The sequence below is a fragment of the Mytilus californianus genome, unplaced genomic scaffold (genome assembly GCF_021869535.1).
Source record: "Mytilus californianus isolate M0D057914Y unplaced genomic scaffold, xbMytCali1.0.p SCAF_6, whole genome shotgun sequence".
Taxonomy (NCBI): domain Eukaryota; kingdom Metazoa; phylum Mollusca; class Bivalvia; order Mytilida; family Mytilidae; genus Mytilus; species Mytilus californianus.
In genome coordinates this window covers 35,747,978-35,765,990 of record NW_026262712.1, presented here as the reverse complement: position 1 = coordinate 35,765,990, position 18,013 = coordinate 35,747,978, and the positions used below count along the sequence as shown (strand labels likewise).

Genomic DNA, 18,013 nt, shown 5'->3' with positions numbered 1-18,013 from the left:
TCATGTTGAAAACTTATATTTTCTTAGAGTTGTGGCAAGTTATGTATTTCTCCCATGAAGAGATAATACGAAAAAATGCGTTATTAATAATTTGATTGGCTTATCTAGGAACGCAAGACGATATTGCGACAATTCATTGGCTATTCTTTATGTCATTGGTGATATTCAAAAGGTAAAGACGATTATATTTCTCGTTATTTAATTTTAATAGTAATAATAACTCACACAAGGCTCGTTCTTTATAAATTGAAAACAAATAACTCGAGTTGATAGTATCAAGCGATATCCCATTCTTATTCGTTACGATTATGAAACCCAAAAAATTTGCCTGATGCATAATTTAGTCTTATTGGCTTAACATCCAGTGGCAAATATTTCACTCATATTAAGGATGACAACAAATGAAAAACTTACTTCAAAAGACGGTAGTTTTTTTTTTTTTTTAATAACAACATGTCAACATAAAAATGATACAAAACGAATATAACTACAAATATAAAGACACAAAATGAATGCAATTATTGAGGTATACAGTTACACAAGAGATTGAGTGACAAAGTTTTCATCAATTAAAAAAGGTTCATGAATATTCTGCTGTATATATGAGGTTTTACCTTTAAGTAGTATAAAAGTTATAAAACTGAACGAAATAATGAGTCAGCTCGAGTGGACGTTGTATAGTTTCATATGATATATGAAAAAATCAATGATATGCATCAAATCTGGCTTTACATAGTGGAATGATATTACATATTGGCTCATACTGTCTGGGCCCTGTAATGAGAAAGATGACTAATATTGTAAATTTAAACAAATGAAATCGAATCTAAAGAGTCGTTACACATTTGTCGTCTAAGCTTATGTAAAATCAAATTAAAACCTGTTGTCTAGTCTAATATATGTGTATTTGTTTTTTCTTGGCCACTGGACCGTTTTTATTCATGTTACCGTTTTTCATGTCGCTCATTGATGATGGCCTTATATTATGCTCAACACGAGGTAATGGAGTTGTAACTTTGCTGTCTACATGTATGGTATTTCAAATATAAGATTGGATAGTCAAACTGATGTTTAGTAACCTAAGGATAAAAATATGGTCATTTTGGTCTTCTTCCGACCGGCAGTAAAACCCTTTCCATAGTGGGGCGTCCCTTTTGGCTGTGCGGGATGTACGCAGCCACGACCAGTCAAAATGGAGACGTTAAAATCCGATGCCTCGTGTAACGAGGGTGTCACGCTCTTTGCACATTAGGAACCCTTGCAACAGCTATTTGACGGATCCATAGGTAGCCTGTTGCAAGTGGCAGTCCAAATTGCCCCGACCTTCGTCCCAGAAGGACTCTATTATAGGAATTACAATGTACCTATTGTTTTAATGTTAATGTGTTACCGTCCTCAACATGCATGAAATATTTGCCTCTGAACATTAAGCAACCAAAAATCGACCAATTAATCAAAGTTATGATAACGTGATAAATGACAAATTGGTCCCTACATATATATAGTAATTCGAATAGTCTTGGTACTCAATTTACCGAGACTACTGTTTCACAAATATCCGTGATACATTTAACTGATCAAATGACATTATGTGCTAATACAACGGTTGATATTAGAACAGATCAAATGACATCATGTGCTAATACAACGGTTGATATTAGAACAGATCAAATGACATTATGTGCTAATACAACGGTTGATGTTAGAACAGATCAAATGACATCATGTGCTAATACAACGGTTGATATTAGAACAGATCAAATGACATTATGTGCTAATACAACGGTTGATGTTAGAACAGATCAAATGACATCATGTGCTAATACAACGGTTGATATTAGAACAGATCAAATGACATTATGTGCTTATACAACGGTTGATATTAAAAACAGATCAAATGACAGTATGTGCTAATACAACGGTTGATATTAGAACAGATCAAATGACATTATGTGCTAATACAACGGTTTATGTTAGAACAGATCAAATGACATTATGTGCTAATACAACGGTTGATATTAGGGTGTAACATTCATCAGAAGATTCAACATTTTGAGTACGCTCTTAATTTTGGAGCACAGGCACTTGTTTTATTAATTTTTTTACTCTTACATATGCCTTTAGAAAGTAAAATTGATAATGGTAATGGGGAATGCATCAAAGAGACAGCAACCCGACCAAAGCACAGAAAAAGCACAAGGTCACCAATGGGTCTTCAACACAGCGAGAAAATCCTGCACCCGGAGGCAGGCTTCAGCTGGCCCCTTAACGAAAATGTGTAATAGTTTAGTGAAAATGGACGTCACACTAAACTCCAAAACACATAAATGAACTAAAATTAAAAAGCATACAAGACTAACAGACGACAGAGGCTCCAGACTTGGGACAGGCGTACAATGCGGCGGGGTTAAACATGTTTTGTGAGATCTCAACCCTCCCCTATACCTCTAGCCAATGTAGAATAAACAAACACACAGCAATACGCATACATATAAAAAGGTATATATGATATTTAACTGGTTAACTAGTAAATATAAATATACGAAGATGTGGTATGACTACAAAGAGACAACTCTCAACCAGAGACCAAATGACATAGAAGTTTACAATATAGATCATCGTACGGCCTTCAACAATGAGCAAAACACATACCCATATTTTTTTGTTTGTCAACTGTTGAATTGATAATGTATTCCCAGTTGATTTCCTTCTGAATTACTAATCACGGTACTGATCTAGCTCAAAAGGAGAAATGCTTAGAGACCAATAAAATTAAATATCTAGCTTGTTGGACCAAGCCGTGTGTTAATGTGCCTGTCATATTAGAAGTCATAATCTGTTAGTAATTTTGATTTGTACCTATTGTTTGTTTCATTGACAATCATACCACATATTCTTAACTTTATATAGAATAGAATCCATGTCAAAAATCATTTAGTATTGCTGATCATGTTTTCTGTTTACAGATTACCTATTTTTTTTTCTTAATTTTTATGCTTGAAACATAAAACAAAAATTCCGCCCTTCACATTCCAGTCAAGGCCTTTGTGTTACTTGGTTGGTTTGCTCTGATATTATTATCTTAAGTTATTGTCGCTCTAATGTGAATCCTAAATCTGCCTTCTGTTTTAATTTAACAATATATGAGTTACCTTGCTAGGCGTCTTTGTGTTGTATTTATAATACCACGCAGGGTATGTCCCAGAAAGGTATTTGTCTATAGTCAAATGATGAAACCTCGTCCGATATTGCTTATCTAATGTATTTCCAATTTTTACTCCGAATTTAAGTAAGCATTTAGAAACGTTAACATCTTCAGATTCCCCATCTTGCTTACATTCTTTACTGTTGTTTCCTCTTGTTCCGAGTCTCATTAATGCCTCTTTACTCAACACATAGCCTGGTCCTCCTGTGTTGAACGGTTGTTTTATATTAGGTTGAACAAAGTATTGTCCAAAGAAAATAGGTTCACTTGTATGATAATCTTTCAATAAGTATTTCAGATTCTCTACAATAACATAAGTGTCATCGTCTGCCTTTAAGAACCAATCGGCTTTATCTCTGTAATGTTCATACACATACCGCCATGCTTGCATGGATTTAGCAGTCAAATGATTACGCCCTTCTTGTGAACCAACACCTATCGCTGGGAAATCCTTATCCTGCTTAGAGCTTATAAATAGCAAAATATCACAGCGTTTTCCCCAAGTATTTTTAACGTGGATAGCAAATACGTGTAAATTATTTGGACAAGTCATTATCCAGCACAAAATGCGTATATCTACGCTCTGAAGTCCTTCAGTTTCTACAAGATGTATTCACATATAACTGTAAGATTTTACCAACTTTGAAGGAAAATAAACTTATGAAATATGATAACATTAACCAAGATATAGTACAGACATTCAAAATTAAGAGTAGGATTTAAGCGAGAAATCATTCAAAAAGGGGACCTTTATTCTTACTTTTATCAAGTCAAGATACACTTATACTTATACGTATATCACAGACGACACAAAGATGAACAACTTGATATCCTATCAGTTAATAATTTACTTTTCATTAGGAACTATATTTTTTTTTTCTTTGTTTCATTTTTGTTTTTTTTTTCTTTTATGTGTTTTTTTTTTTTAATATTATTTTTTTTATAAACATATGTACACTTTATTGTAACACAGTCAACCCTGTTCCTCAGTGTTTCATAAAACGACACGATTCGGAGATTAGTGTGACGTCCATTTTAACTGAACTAGTACACATTTTTGTTTAGGGGCCAGCTGAAGCCCGCCTCCGGGTGCGGGATTTTTTCGCTGTTTTGAAGACCCATTGGTGGCCTTGGGCTTTTTCTGCTCTTTTGTCGGGTTGATGTCTCTTTGACACATTGCCCATTTTCATTACCAATTTTCTTATTTTAATTTGAAAGACTGAAATTATTTTAGTATTTTTTTTCAAGTTAAGGGATCAAATAATAACTCGTTTCATACATGTACCTCTGGTTTTTCAGACATTCGCAGATATTTATTTTGCAAAACTGCAAGTAATACTGTAACATAAAATTAAAATTGAGAATGGAAATGGGGAATGTGTCAGAGAGACAACTACCCGACCAAAGAACAGAAATCAGCCGGAGCCACCAATGGGTCTTCAACACAGCGAGAAAATCCTTCACCCGGAGGCGGGCTTCAGCTGGCACCTAAACAAAATGTGTACTTATTCATTGAAAATGGACGTCACACTAAACTCCAAAACATATAAATGAACTAAAATTAAAAAAAACATACAAGACTAACAAAGGCCAGAAACTCCTGACTTGGGACAGGCGCAAAAATGCAGCGGGTAACTTTAGTTTCTGATTCAGCACAAAAGTATCAAGATTGTTGTAGATTTAATAATTTCAAATTTGTAATAATTACTTTATAAACTATATGAACAAATTTGTATTGGCACTACATGGATAAACCATTTATTCCGAATTTTAGACAAAAAGTAAAAGCAAGATCAGCGAAATTCTTAAAACTAATCTTATGACGGTAACTTGGCATTTACTCGTTTTTATTTTTATTTTTATGTTTTATGTCCTTTAGACAAAAAATATATGGTGTACTTACTTCCAGGTTTTAAAGTTGTACTTGTGAAATCCACTAAATTTCTATGTGTTGTTATGTTGTGGGTCTCATTTCTTTCCGTGAATATCCAGCTATTGTTTGTTTCGAAATCTTTGCTTTTTCTGACAAGTACTCCTCCACCAAGCCTTCTTGATGTAGTATATGTATACATCATCGTGTAAGATATCGCACATAAAACGATACACACAAGAGAAATATAACCTATAACTTTCAGGTTAAGTACATGCATAATGGTGTTGTTAGTTAAATAATGACAATTCTGGTTCCAGTATTTATTTTGAAATTGCATGACGTCTTCTAAGAAATTGAGAGTAATAGGTCCTACAGTAAATTGTAAGTTCGTGTGTAAATTATATCATCACCTTTTTTTATTAGAGAGTATTCTGACCAGATGTTACTTAATCTTTTTAAACTAATGTTCGATTTTTGGTATTTATTATCTATCGTAAAAAGCAATGATCTCTTTCAACTGAAGTGTTCAAGTAAATATTATAAATTCTCGGTTTATATAAGAAAAAAAAACATTTCAAATTATTAACTTTACTTTAGCAAAAAAGAACTTATGTGACAAGTAAACAATTATTGCATCTCTATATTTTTTTGTTTAAAAACTAGTTAACAACAACTGTCACGACATAGCACGATAGCACAATAGTGCTGAAACTTGCGTTAAACACCAATCAATTAATCTATATATTATAACACACCCCATCCATATGCATGTGTACTTGTCCTCGCGTATCAAAATTAGAATACGTTATTACGTTTACAGCTGTTTTAATTCTATAGGGCGGATCCTTTGGTGGTGACGAATGTTTTCACCTTAATGACCCTAATTAGTTTGTTTTAGTACATTTTTATGATTTGTTATTGCTATCAGGTTGTGCACTTATTTATGTCGTTTTGCCTCTTTATGCCACCTTTTCTTACCTAATCCTCCACTGCATTCTATGAAGGAGTTTCTTATATATATTTACAGGACATAAGTTACTTATAATAAATTGATAAAAAAAAAGAAGTATCAATTATACGACGCACAAAAAAGACATGCGTTCTTTTTTTTTCTAGAAATCGTTCTCCATTTTTTTCTTTTTTATTATTATTAGAATAAATTACAAGGTATAATGGAACCATCTGTTACTTCAATACTAACACTAATACCAACTATAACAAAATGAACAAATTGAAAATTAACTTAAATATTCACTTCTGAATCAATATATTGAAATATATTCTTATCATTTATATATTGTTTTCCACTTGGATGAACAGCATTTGTTATGATCATGCAGCTAATTTGATTATCTCCATTTGACTTCTCACTTGTCGTTTACAAAAAACTTCTTAATTCAATGTTCATTTGTTTATAAAGTAATACAATTTGATATAATCCATTGAAACTTAATAAGTTTATAAACTAAAATGATTTGTTAAGGTAGGATTATCAATATGGCATTGATCTTTCAATTTTGTTTTACTTATGAATGGGGGTCTTTAAAGGGATGTCTTCATTTCTGTATCCTTTAAATATTGAGGTCATTTATTTTATGGCTATTCTTTATGGTTTTATCCATACTTATTCTATATTCCATATGATTTAGCACCCCCAATAATCTCTTTTCATTATTTGTTTCCGATTTTCTCCCTATTCCTTATTTGTTTGCCCTTTTTTCTCTATTCTATAACCGAGCATTTTAACGACAACACCCATTTTTTATTTCTTCAATTTAAACTCTTTTTGTTGTGTGTGCTTGTGATATCGCTTTGTATTTAAAGTAGTAAATAGCATTTTATGCAACAGAAAATAGATGTAAGTAAATATTTCCAATCACCAATGTACTTCAGTTGAAGTGGTCCAGTTTTTACCTTTTAGATTTACAGATGGAACAAAATCCTGTAGGATTTGTGGTTATTGAGAGAAACAAAAACAAAACATAGATGAAGTGTTTCGTCTGTTTCCTATACACAACATAAAATTAATAGAGGAGTGAATAATTTGATGTCTTTTTTTATTTAATTATATGACATATGTTACCAGTGAAATTATAAGTAAGAGCATCAATAATAGTCAATTTCGTCGACATACACATTTATAAAATTGATCGTTCCTTGTTAAGCGCATCTTTTGTCACGAAAGTTAACGGACAAGGAATTTTGGTGTTCGCCGGTGCAGACACGTGTGGTTTAATTTCGTTTTCTTCATGCGCTGATGTGTTTGCAATTTTTAGGGCAATAAATTTGCACGTGTTTATAATTTATATATGTTATTATATCATAACAAAAAGATCAGTACACTGAAATGAGTATGAAAATACAAGGCAAATCAAATCCGATTTGGGCTATTTCAAAATGTCTTTCAATATTTACCACCTTCATATAATAGATGCTTCTAGTGTAAACTATAAGATTTAATTAACATGACGGCTAATTTTCAATCATATGGCCCAATTTTAAATGCCCTAAAGATAACTGAAACCTCTGAGTTTAATATATCATGTATATATTGACATATTTACAGTATGCAACATTGATACGCACATGCTTAGGCAAACCTAAAATTCTGACGGAAGAAATTTTATCTACATTCTGATTGTATGGATTTGTGAATAAGTAGTAAAAAAAAACAACGTTTTGAGCATATTATAAAGAACGTCTAAACAAGTGACAACTCTACGACAGATCCATCGATTGGATCACCAGTGAAGGTGATACACGACAGAAAATACATATTATATTCATAATTACTCTAAATATCAACACAACAATATTAAATCTGCAAATTTGCGGAAGCAAATTAATGTTCTTCCCTCGCCGGGATTCGAACTAATGCTATTGGGATATCGAGACAACACCGTCTGCACTGTGTCCAGCGCTCTAGACCACTCGGTCACCTAGACCGAACTAAGAATTCAGCTTTCGGTGGCCTAGTGTGACCTTTCCTCGTCAGAAGAATCTTGATTGCAGATTAGCTAAATTATATGTCGTAAAAGATCGTAAGATGCAGTCACAGAAATAAGATACTCATTTCGGGGCTTTTTATATATACTTATTATGTGGTATGGGGTTTGCTCATTGGTGAAGGCCGTATGGTGACATATAGTTGTTAACTTCTATGTCAGTTAGTCTCTGGTAGAGAGTTGTCATATTGGCAATCATACAATACCACATCTTCTTATTTTTATAATTAACATATAATGCATTAGATTTTGAGCATTGATAACCACTGTTGTCTATCTTTAAAGTTTTTCAAATTTTTGACCATGTTTTGGAACCCAATTCAAAGGACATTGCGCGTATTCAATCTCCTCTTGTAGACTGTTAGTCAAAAAGGCATCATCAGCTCAGTAGTCAGAGCTTCAGTAAATGATTTATATACACTCTTCTTAGAATCCCCGTTGATACAATTTAGAAGTTATTTAGAAGCTAAGGTTCTAACTCACACAAGTTAATTTGGTTGGCCTTCATAAAAAGCTCCCCAAGTTTGCAGATGCTCTTGTATTCTTGGCTTTAACATATTTGATTATAGTTTTGATCGTTCCTGATGAAGTTTAATTTATTACACTGGACTTTATATCTTCAGCGCTGGACTCTCATATTCAGGTCTTAAATTTATATCCTCAACGCTAGACTTTAAATTTTCAGCTTTGAATTTACATTATCAGAGCTAAAAATTAAATCTTCAGCGCCAAAATTTACATTTTCAGCGCTAAACTTTAAAGACCACAACTGTTGTATTATCAGTATAAGACCAGCATAGCTCTGCCGATATGCAATATTTTAGTCGTTTTGTCCTTCCATGCCCTTGTATTTTTTTCTAAGACAGAAACACCTTCCCGCATATAAGTAGATATACCATATCATGTTATTACATTTTTAATCGTTGATACCTGTTTCACTTTGATCTGATCTTTTTCCAAATTTGTTATCATTGTATACATATATGTCTTTAAGTTATAATAGTACCCTCATAACACTTTTTATGACTAAATTCACAAAACTACATGTACACGTACATATATTGGATAAGCCATTAAACTTATACGTGCATGTTGAAGGCCGTATGGTGACCTATATATATATCTATATTTTAGGTGTTTATATATATATATATATATACTGTTTGTGCTGTATTTAGACCCCTCTACCAAGAAATTTGTTTTATATGCACACGTATAAAAATTGCGGTTTTTATCCAAAGCAATCATAGGTTTGAACGTTGTTTTCAATTTAGACTTGTTTATATTTTTTCGTTTGGGCTTGTATTATATTTTCCATCGGGTTTATATAATCCGTTCATCCTATTTCGACTCTTTAAAATTCAAGAGTCTATCCTAAATTTAGGTGAATTATATGGCCTTCCAAATACCGTTTCGATCCCTAACATCACTGAAGAAACATTAATTGTCGAAATCCGGATATGGTGTACAAATTTTTGCACCTCATGTTTGCGGTATACCATACTCTCCGCAAGTTTATTGTTTTCTGTTTGGTATTAAATTCATAATTAAGATCCATGTTACATCTCGTGATCAATTTATTTGGCAATCGTCAATGGCAGTCAGCAGGGTTTAAGAACATCAGTTGTTCGACCTGTTAGTCAAATGCGATTTGTTAAAATATACTTTTCACTTTTTTGGTCTTTTGGAAAATGTTGTTTGTGTTGTATTTAGACCCCTCTACCAAGAAATTTGTTTAACATGCACACGTATAAAAATTGAGGTTTTTATCCGACGCAATCATAGGTTTGAACGTTGTTTTCAATTTAGACTTGTATATACATATATACTTTGGTCTCTGGTGGGGAATTGTCTCATCATACCATATCTTCTTATTTTTATATGCACATTTGTAACAGTGCAAACTTATACATGTACATGTTTGTAACAGTAAAAGTCGTCATTCCCAACCGAGAGTTTGCAATCGTTTCTATTCTAATATATGCTAATGAGGTTTCTTTAAACTTGTTAGGAATAATAAAAGTCAGCATACATGTAGTGAATTATGAAATATTTACAATCAACATTCAAACATCATATACCTAGTACTATTATTTTCTATTCATAGAAAATCATGTAAACTATAAAACTACTACCAAGTAACCTTAATTCATCGTATTCTTTATAAAAATAAGAAGGTGTGGTATGATTGTCAATGAGATAACTATCCACCAAAGTTCCAATGAAGTGGATGTAAGCAATTATAGGCAACAGTACGGCCTTCAACAATGAAAAATCTCATACCGTATGGTCGGCTATAAAAGGCCCGGACATAAAAAAATATGAAACAATTCAATTGAGAAAACTAAAGGCCTAATTTATAACAAAACAATTTACAAAAAACAAATATGACAGACATGAACCAACGACAGCAATTGAATTACAAAGATTTGGTCTGCAACTTTGGCTGTACCTGTAGAACACTTATTTCAAACGGAATAGCACAACCTAATTTTACGGTGATGTTGTAAACTGAGCCCTGAAATTTGATACGATCCGGGTAAACTTATCAATCCTTTAAATAAACTTATTCTAAAAGGTTACCTATATATTCAACACTATAATTAAAACTTTGAATACTAGTATTGTTTTATTGGTATAAATATTGATTGTGTTAGCAGTAAATTTAAACCATACTAAATATTACACATATGTAATTTCACGGTACTATGTCGATACCTATAGTTTGGCATTGCACAAGGTCAAGTTTTTTTCTGACTGTTAATGATGTCTTTACACTAAATTCATTGGAAGATGGATGTGTACTGGTTCATATTTTAGTCTTAGATACTTGATTTTTTTATTAGTTGTTATTGGCTTTGAACTAACTGTCAGTAACCGGGTCCGTGTATATTTGCGTCCATTCGTTTTTCATTTTGAAATATCTAAAACAAAAAACAACAAACGAGAGTGTTTTCATTTTTCGTTTTTGATTTCTCAAAAACCAAAACGAAAAACAAAAGTGTTTTCATTTTTCGTTTTTGATTTCTCTAAAACCACAACGGAAAACGAAAGTGTTTTCATTTTTTGTTTTTGATTTCTCTAAAACCAAAATGAAAATCAAAAGTGTTTCCGTTTTTCGTTTTTGATTTCACTAAACAAGAATTTTGTATTTAATTTTAATTATTTCTCGTTTTATAATGTACAATGTTTTCCTTTCTTGTTTCACAGTCATTGATAGTAAATCATGCCAATGTAAACACCTCGGTGTTCTTTCAACATAATGTAGACAAAATAGACCGCCTGACTTATGAATTGAACTACAGTGATTAATGAATCAAAGCCTTTCAAATTACATTGTTTATATCTTTAATAAAAAAATAACTTAAACGAATCATAAATTTAAATTGTACAATATAATATTATATAAAGATGGTACAAATAAATAGATTGATTACAACATCACATTAACAAGGGAGGTTACTACTTTTAAAAACTTATAAGAAAACTACCCCGGTCGTTAAAGTATACATGCACAGTCACTATGGTTATCAGATCTTTAATCGAAGATAATGTCGACGGATACAAAAGACTTTATCAATCTGAACCTACTCGGTATTAGTTTTGCTTATTTTTGAAAGCTAAATGGTGACCTTAACTAGAGCCTGGGTGTGGATGGGGGTTTACGGAATAGAGAATAGTGGGCAAAAAATATAAATAATAGAGACAATGGACCAAGAAATAAAAAAAAAAAAATAGAATAATGAGGTGTTAAAAGATAAAAAGAATAGAATAAGTGGCAAAAAGTATAAAGAAATAAACATGATAAAGAATAGAAAAAAATGGCATGAAACACTGATTAAAGAATAGAGAAAAATGGAATAGAATATCAAAGAATACAGAAATGAAGAAATACGCATCAAGACCATTATACTAGTTGCCTTAACCAACGTTATTTTGTCTCCGGTAGAATGTTATTGGTTTTCATACGTTTTCTTTTTATTTCTATGCCTATCAATTAAGACATGAGCTTTCATAATTTGCCAGCTTATTACATTATAAAACAAGACTTAGCCGAACATCACTCTGGATTTTTTCTCAAGTAGACCTCAGCTTCCCACCCTACCACACCATTACCGAAAAGTTAATAAAAAAATCTACGGGAATACTTTTGTCCGCACTAGGTGCAAAGGGAAGCTGGGTACCTGAGGTCTTCTGAAGAAAAAATCCAGGCTGTAGGATAAAGCAAAACATTGTAATCCACATAGCCAAGTTTGTGGCTGTTGTTTTCATGGTATGAATGGTTCTTTTCCTCGTTGAAGACCCTCCAGCTACTTTCAAGATGAAGAACAGGAATAAAAGCCCTGTTCATTGATAATTTGTATTTTTCTATGTATTGTGTGCGATTTTGTCCCATGCACATCTCTTTATTTTCTATTTTAGGGCCTAAACACGGCTCAATGCAAGTTTAGCCCTTCAATATTAAAGGTCATATGTTACATTATTGTTTCGGATAAGAGTGAATTTGGTACCTATTAAAACGTTTAAACCCGCTGCATTTGTTTGCACCTGTTCTAAGTCAGGAACCTGATGTTCAGTAGTTGTCGTTTGTTGATGTGGTTCATAAGTGTTCTCGTTTCTTGTTTATTATATAGATTATGCCGTTGCATAGTTTTCCCGTTTGAATGGTTTTGCACTGGTCATTTTTGGGCCCTTTGTAGCTTGCTGTTCGGTGTGAGCCAAGGCTCTGTGTTGAAGATTGTACTTTGACATACAATGGTTTTTCTTTTACAAATTGTGACTTGGATGGAGAAATGTCTCATTGGCACTCACACCACATCTTCTTATATCTATATACTAGTATGGTCTTTTTAAGTGAATTAGGAGACTGGGATTTCTAGCTTTAATCTCACCCATGTCAGCTTTTTATTTGTATTTACAGAAAAGAGAGTTAGTTTTGTATTCTTTAATATACTGTAACAGTTTAATTTTCCATGAAAAAAGGACAGTTTTTCTATGTCCGGTAGCATCGTATCATATCTGGACATCGGCTGTTGTCTGCTCTTTGGTCGGGTTGTTGTCTCTTTGACATATTCCCCATTTCCATTGTCAATTTTATTATCGGTAGGCATGTAAAATTGCCAAACCATACACGACCGTTCATTAGTCACCGTATATCTATTCCAAGTCTTTATAAGTCTACACAAAGCAGAAAAGGAACTTTTACAACAAGGAATATTAAACAACTGAAGCCATAGTCATAAAGATCGATTGGCTGATTGGTGTTCCTTTAACGTCGCCGCAGAACATAAAATTATTACCTGATCTTCATTCTTAACATCTTCAATCTCTATTATTCCCAAGGAATCAACTATTTGATTCTCTGGGGTGGGGCAGGGATTTGTACCCGAAGTCAATATTTTTTTTTTCACCCAGACTGAAAAACATGCTTTTATCCATGGCCACACACAAACACAATAATATTTTCAAGATTTATTAAAAACATTTTTTTTACACTTTTATATTTTTATGTTGTTTGAAATATTAATTTGACTTGAATTTATACGAACTTACTAAATATACATGTTTATACCAAGCCAAGTCCGTTTATATCTTGTTTCTCGCCTGACTATACAAAAGGCCAGGAATGCTTTGGCCATCATTTGTCGTCTTTGATAGGTATGGTTGACTGATAAGCTGTCTATATAAAGTAATGGGACAATGGCATGAAGACATCACCAAATCACCATATACAATACACAAAAAGACACCTAGAGCTTACCATATGGTCTTCAACTACCCACCAACAGGCAGTAAGCTCTGCAAGGGCACAGCAAAATGAGAAAATATCCAATTAAAACTGGGTGACCTGGGAGGAAAACATTGGAACTTTCCTAAGAAATACAAATTTCGCCCCCCCCCCCTCCCCCTCAACATTTTAATTAGGAGATGTGGTATGATTGCCAATGTGACAACTATCCCCAAAGTTCAAATGAAGTGGATGTAAGCAATTATATATAGGCAACCGTACCACCTTCAACAATGAGAAAAAAACCAGTAGGGTATAGTCGGCTATGAAAGGCTCTGACATGAAAAATATGAAACAGTTCAGTTGAGAAAAAACGGCCTAATTTATAACACAATAAAACGAAAAACAAATATGACAGACATCAACAAACGACAACCATTGAACTACAGGCTCCTAACTTGGGACAGGCACATACAGTATGTGGCGGGGTTAAACAGGTAATTGAGCGCTCAACCATCCCGTTAACCTGGGACGCGTTTTGTTATAGAACAATATAAGAACAAACTATAAAAATCAGTTGAAAAAGGCTTAACATATCAGATCGATACAAAACAGAAAAAAAAAACATTTAACAAAAGCACAGACCGGACGTGGCAGGATATTTATACATCCTTAACAAACAAAAAAGAACACAAAGTACAGATCTGAGAGTAAGCGCAGTACTGACAGCTAGTTTAAAGCCAATAACAACTAATACAAAAATCATGTATCTAAGAGTAAAATATCAATCAGTACACATCCAACATCCAATGGATCTAGTGTAAAGACGTCATTAACAGTCAGAGAAAGACATGACCTTGTGCAATGCCAAATCATAGGTATCAACAGATTGTAGTACCTTGATGTGTATAACAATAATATGTAGTATAATTTTAAGTTACTGATAACAAAATTAATATTCATACCTATAAAACAATATTCAAAGATCTATTTACAGTGTTCAATTGGTAACCTTTTAAAATAAGTTTATTTAAAGGATTGATAAGTTTACCCTGATCGTGTTTAATTTACATGCATACAATTTCTATTTATAATATTATTGATAAATACAATATTGCAGAAGTAGTGGAAATAGATCTACAAGTGAGGGAAGTTGTTTGTGACTTCAGGGAACTTTATTTGGATATGCCTGTTATGGTCTAATTGAGATTTACAAGACCTTCATTTAATTTCAGCACATTTTGTGAATGTATGTCCCATTTATAGGCATTATGTTTTTCGGTCTGTGCGTCCGTTTGTTTGTCCGTTCCTCCGTCTGTTCCGCTTCAGGTTAATGTGTTTGGTCAAAGTAGTTTTTGATGAAGTTGAAGTCCAATCAAATTGAAACTCAGTACACATGTTCCATATGATATGATCGTTCTAATTTGAATGCCAAAGTAGAGTTCTGACCGCAATTTACGGTCTACTGGACATAGAAAATGATAGTGCGAGTGGGGCATTCATGTACTATGGACACATTCTTGTTCAAATCATTTATTAAAGAAGTAAGTAAATTTACTTCAGATAAAAATACTATATTAGACGAACCAATCTAATTAAAAGATATATCTCTGATTTCGTTATACTTATACAACTTTTTTGTATGAATTTTAATAAGATAACTGGACAAACGCGTTCAATCTTCGGACTTCATTCTTAACAATTTTACCGAGCGGAGCGAGGCCAAAAAATAACGTCTTTCAAGCCAAATTTTATATGTATGCTATACACACAAATTTATTGTTTAAACTTGGTAATCAATTAATCTAAAATACAGTCCTAGATAATCAAATAATCATGAAATATTTGGTCTAGTAATCAAATAATCACTAAAAAAACGGCCAAGTAATCACATAATCAAAAACCCCATGAGGAATCATTAAAGATGACATATTTGTGTATTAATATTGATTCACTTATAATGTCTTTCATCGGAAATAAACTAATTAATTCTAAAACCAGTTGTTGGCAAAATACGGGTCATTTTCTTCACATTGACATAGTTTACTAAACGTTTATTGAAACCTGTAATGTGAAGACGTGAATGAAAATGCGGAGTTTGCGAGACCAGGTTCAAGCAAGCAGCCACTCGCTAGCAGCCACTTCGCTAGCAGCCAGTTTTCAGATGTTTATATAAACCCAAATGTTGCATAAGATTCAAACGTACTTCAAATGTTTTTATTAATATACAACCACTATATTATCAGTTTTTAATATATAATTAAGCAGCCAAGACACTATTCAATGAATTTCAAAATATCATTTCTTGTTCATTAATTATATAAATACAATAGAAATCGCTTTCAATAAATCACACAGCGTGCTGCACGCTTTACATTTCAAATAGTCAACACTTTTGAGTGTATATAGAATCGTAAAAAATTATGAGATTATTTAAATGTTGGCAAAATTGCACTATTGTGTGAAATAGCTTTCCATATTCTCGGCATCCTGTCAAATAGTTCATGAAAAGTAACAATTGTTCTGCATTAGAAGAAATAAAAAGTTGCACTCGTGCTTTAACTTTTTTGCCACACAAAACTGTTTTGACAAAACATTCTACTTCTGAAACAGTGGATTTCGCTTACTTATGATTGAACGAAAGGTTTTTTTTGTACTCAAAGTATGGTGGGCAAGGAAAATATTTATTAGCTTTAAAAAATAATCCGTGCTATACCCAAACTGGGAATTTTGATCAAGTATGCGCTAGGTCTCTAGCTTACCTTTGCACCTAGTGCGGAAAAAAGTATTGCCATAGAATTTTTGTTTGTTAACTTTTCGGTAAGGGTTGGGTAGGGTATCTGACCTCAACTTTGGACCTACTTTAGAAATAAAAAAATAAGCCGAAAAATACCCTGTGTTTTTTCTACTGTAGACCTCAGCTACTAAGCTTCCCTTTGTCTTAGTGCGGACAAAAGTATTGCCTTAGATTTTTTTTTTTTATTAAATTTTCGGTAAGGGTGGGGTTGGGTGTCCGTGGACCCCAACTTTGGACCTACTTAAAAAAAAAAACTAAGACGAATAACACCCTGGATTTTTTTCTCCAGTAGACCTCAGCTACCCAACTTCCCTTTGCACCTAGTATTGCCGTAGATTTTTTTTTATTAACTTTTCGGTAATGGTGTGGTAGGGTAGGTAGCTGAGGTCCACTTGAGAAAAAATCCAGAGTGATGTTCGCCTTAGTCTTTTTTTATAATGTAATAAGCTGGCAAATTATGAAAGCTCACGTCTTAATTGATAGGCATAGAAATAAAAAGAAAAACTTATGATAACCAATAACAATCTACCGGAGACAAAATAACGTTGGTTTAGGCAACTAGGATGATGGTCTGGATACAGGGTTCTTCTTTTCTGTATTCTTTGATATTCTATGCCGATTTTCTCTATTCTTTAATCAGTGTTTCGGGCCATTTTTCTCTATTCTTTATTTCTTTATACTTTTTGCCAATTATTCTGTTCTCTTTATATTTTAACACCTCATTATTCTATATTTTTTTTTTTTATTTCTTGGTCCATTGTCTCTATTATTCATATTTTTTTGCCCTATATTCTCTATTCCGTAAACCCCCATCCACACCCAGGCTCTAGTTAAGGTCACCATATAGCTTTCAAAAATAAGCAAAACTAATACCGAGTAGGCTCCGAATGGCAAAATGATTGAATGCTAATCCCGGTTTGAATTGTGAAATTGCGGAAATTTGTTTTTCAATCAACTGATCAAGCAAAACACATTATCGTCCTGAATGTTCGTATAATGAACCTTGGTCATGAATTCTAATCATCTGCGATCAACCTTTCTAAATTTAAAAGTTAAGATCACGCACCCTTATTGTTCAGATTGATAAAGTCTTTTGTATCCGTCGACATTATCTTCGAATTTAAAGATCTGATAACCACAGTGACTGTGCATGTATACTTTAACGACCGGGGTAGTTTTCTTATAAGTTTTAAAAAGTAGTAACCTCCCTTGTTAATGTGATGTTGTAATCAATCTATTTATTTGTACCATCTTTATATAATATTGTATTGTACAATTTAAATTTATGATTTGTTTAATATTTAAATATAATAATTTATTTTTATTAAAGATATAAACAATGTAATTTGAAAGGCTTTGATTCATTTATCACCGTAGTTCAATTCATAAGTCAGGCGGTCTATTT

General features: G+C 32.8%; 1 protein-coding gene across 1 annotated transcript; it reads right to left on the bottom strand.

Moving 5' to 3' along the window:
* Positions 1-657: 657 nt before the first annotated feature.
* Positions 658-3,596, bottom strand: LOC127705615 (glycoprotein-N-acetylgalactosamine 3-beta-galactosyltransferase 1-like). Its single transcript, XM_052209944.1, has 2 exons — positions 3,312-3,596; positions 658-774 (listed from the first exon to the last, which is right to left on the bottom strand). The coding sequence occupies exons 1-2, from the start codon at positions 3,594-3,596 to the stop codon at positions 658-660; spliced, it is 402 nt and encodes a 133-aa protein (XP_052065904.1).
* Positions 3,597-18,013: the final 14,417 nt, after the last annotated feature.

What these genes read in the sequence shown, in the direction of transcription:
- LOC127705615 (XM_052209944.1), bottom strand. Translation starts at nt 3,596, where the DNA reads ATGCAAGCATGGCGGTATGTGTATGAACATTACAGAGATAAAGCCGAT. An exon ending in AAGATGGGGAATCTGAAGAT is followed by an intron (nt 775 to 3,311) that starts GTTAACGTTTCT and finishes TTCTCATTACAG; the next exon opens with GGCCCAGACAGTATGAGCCA.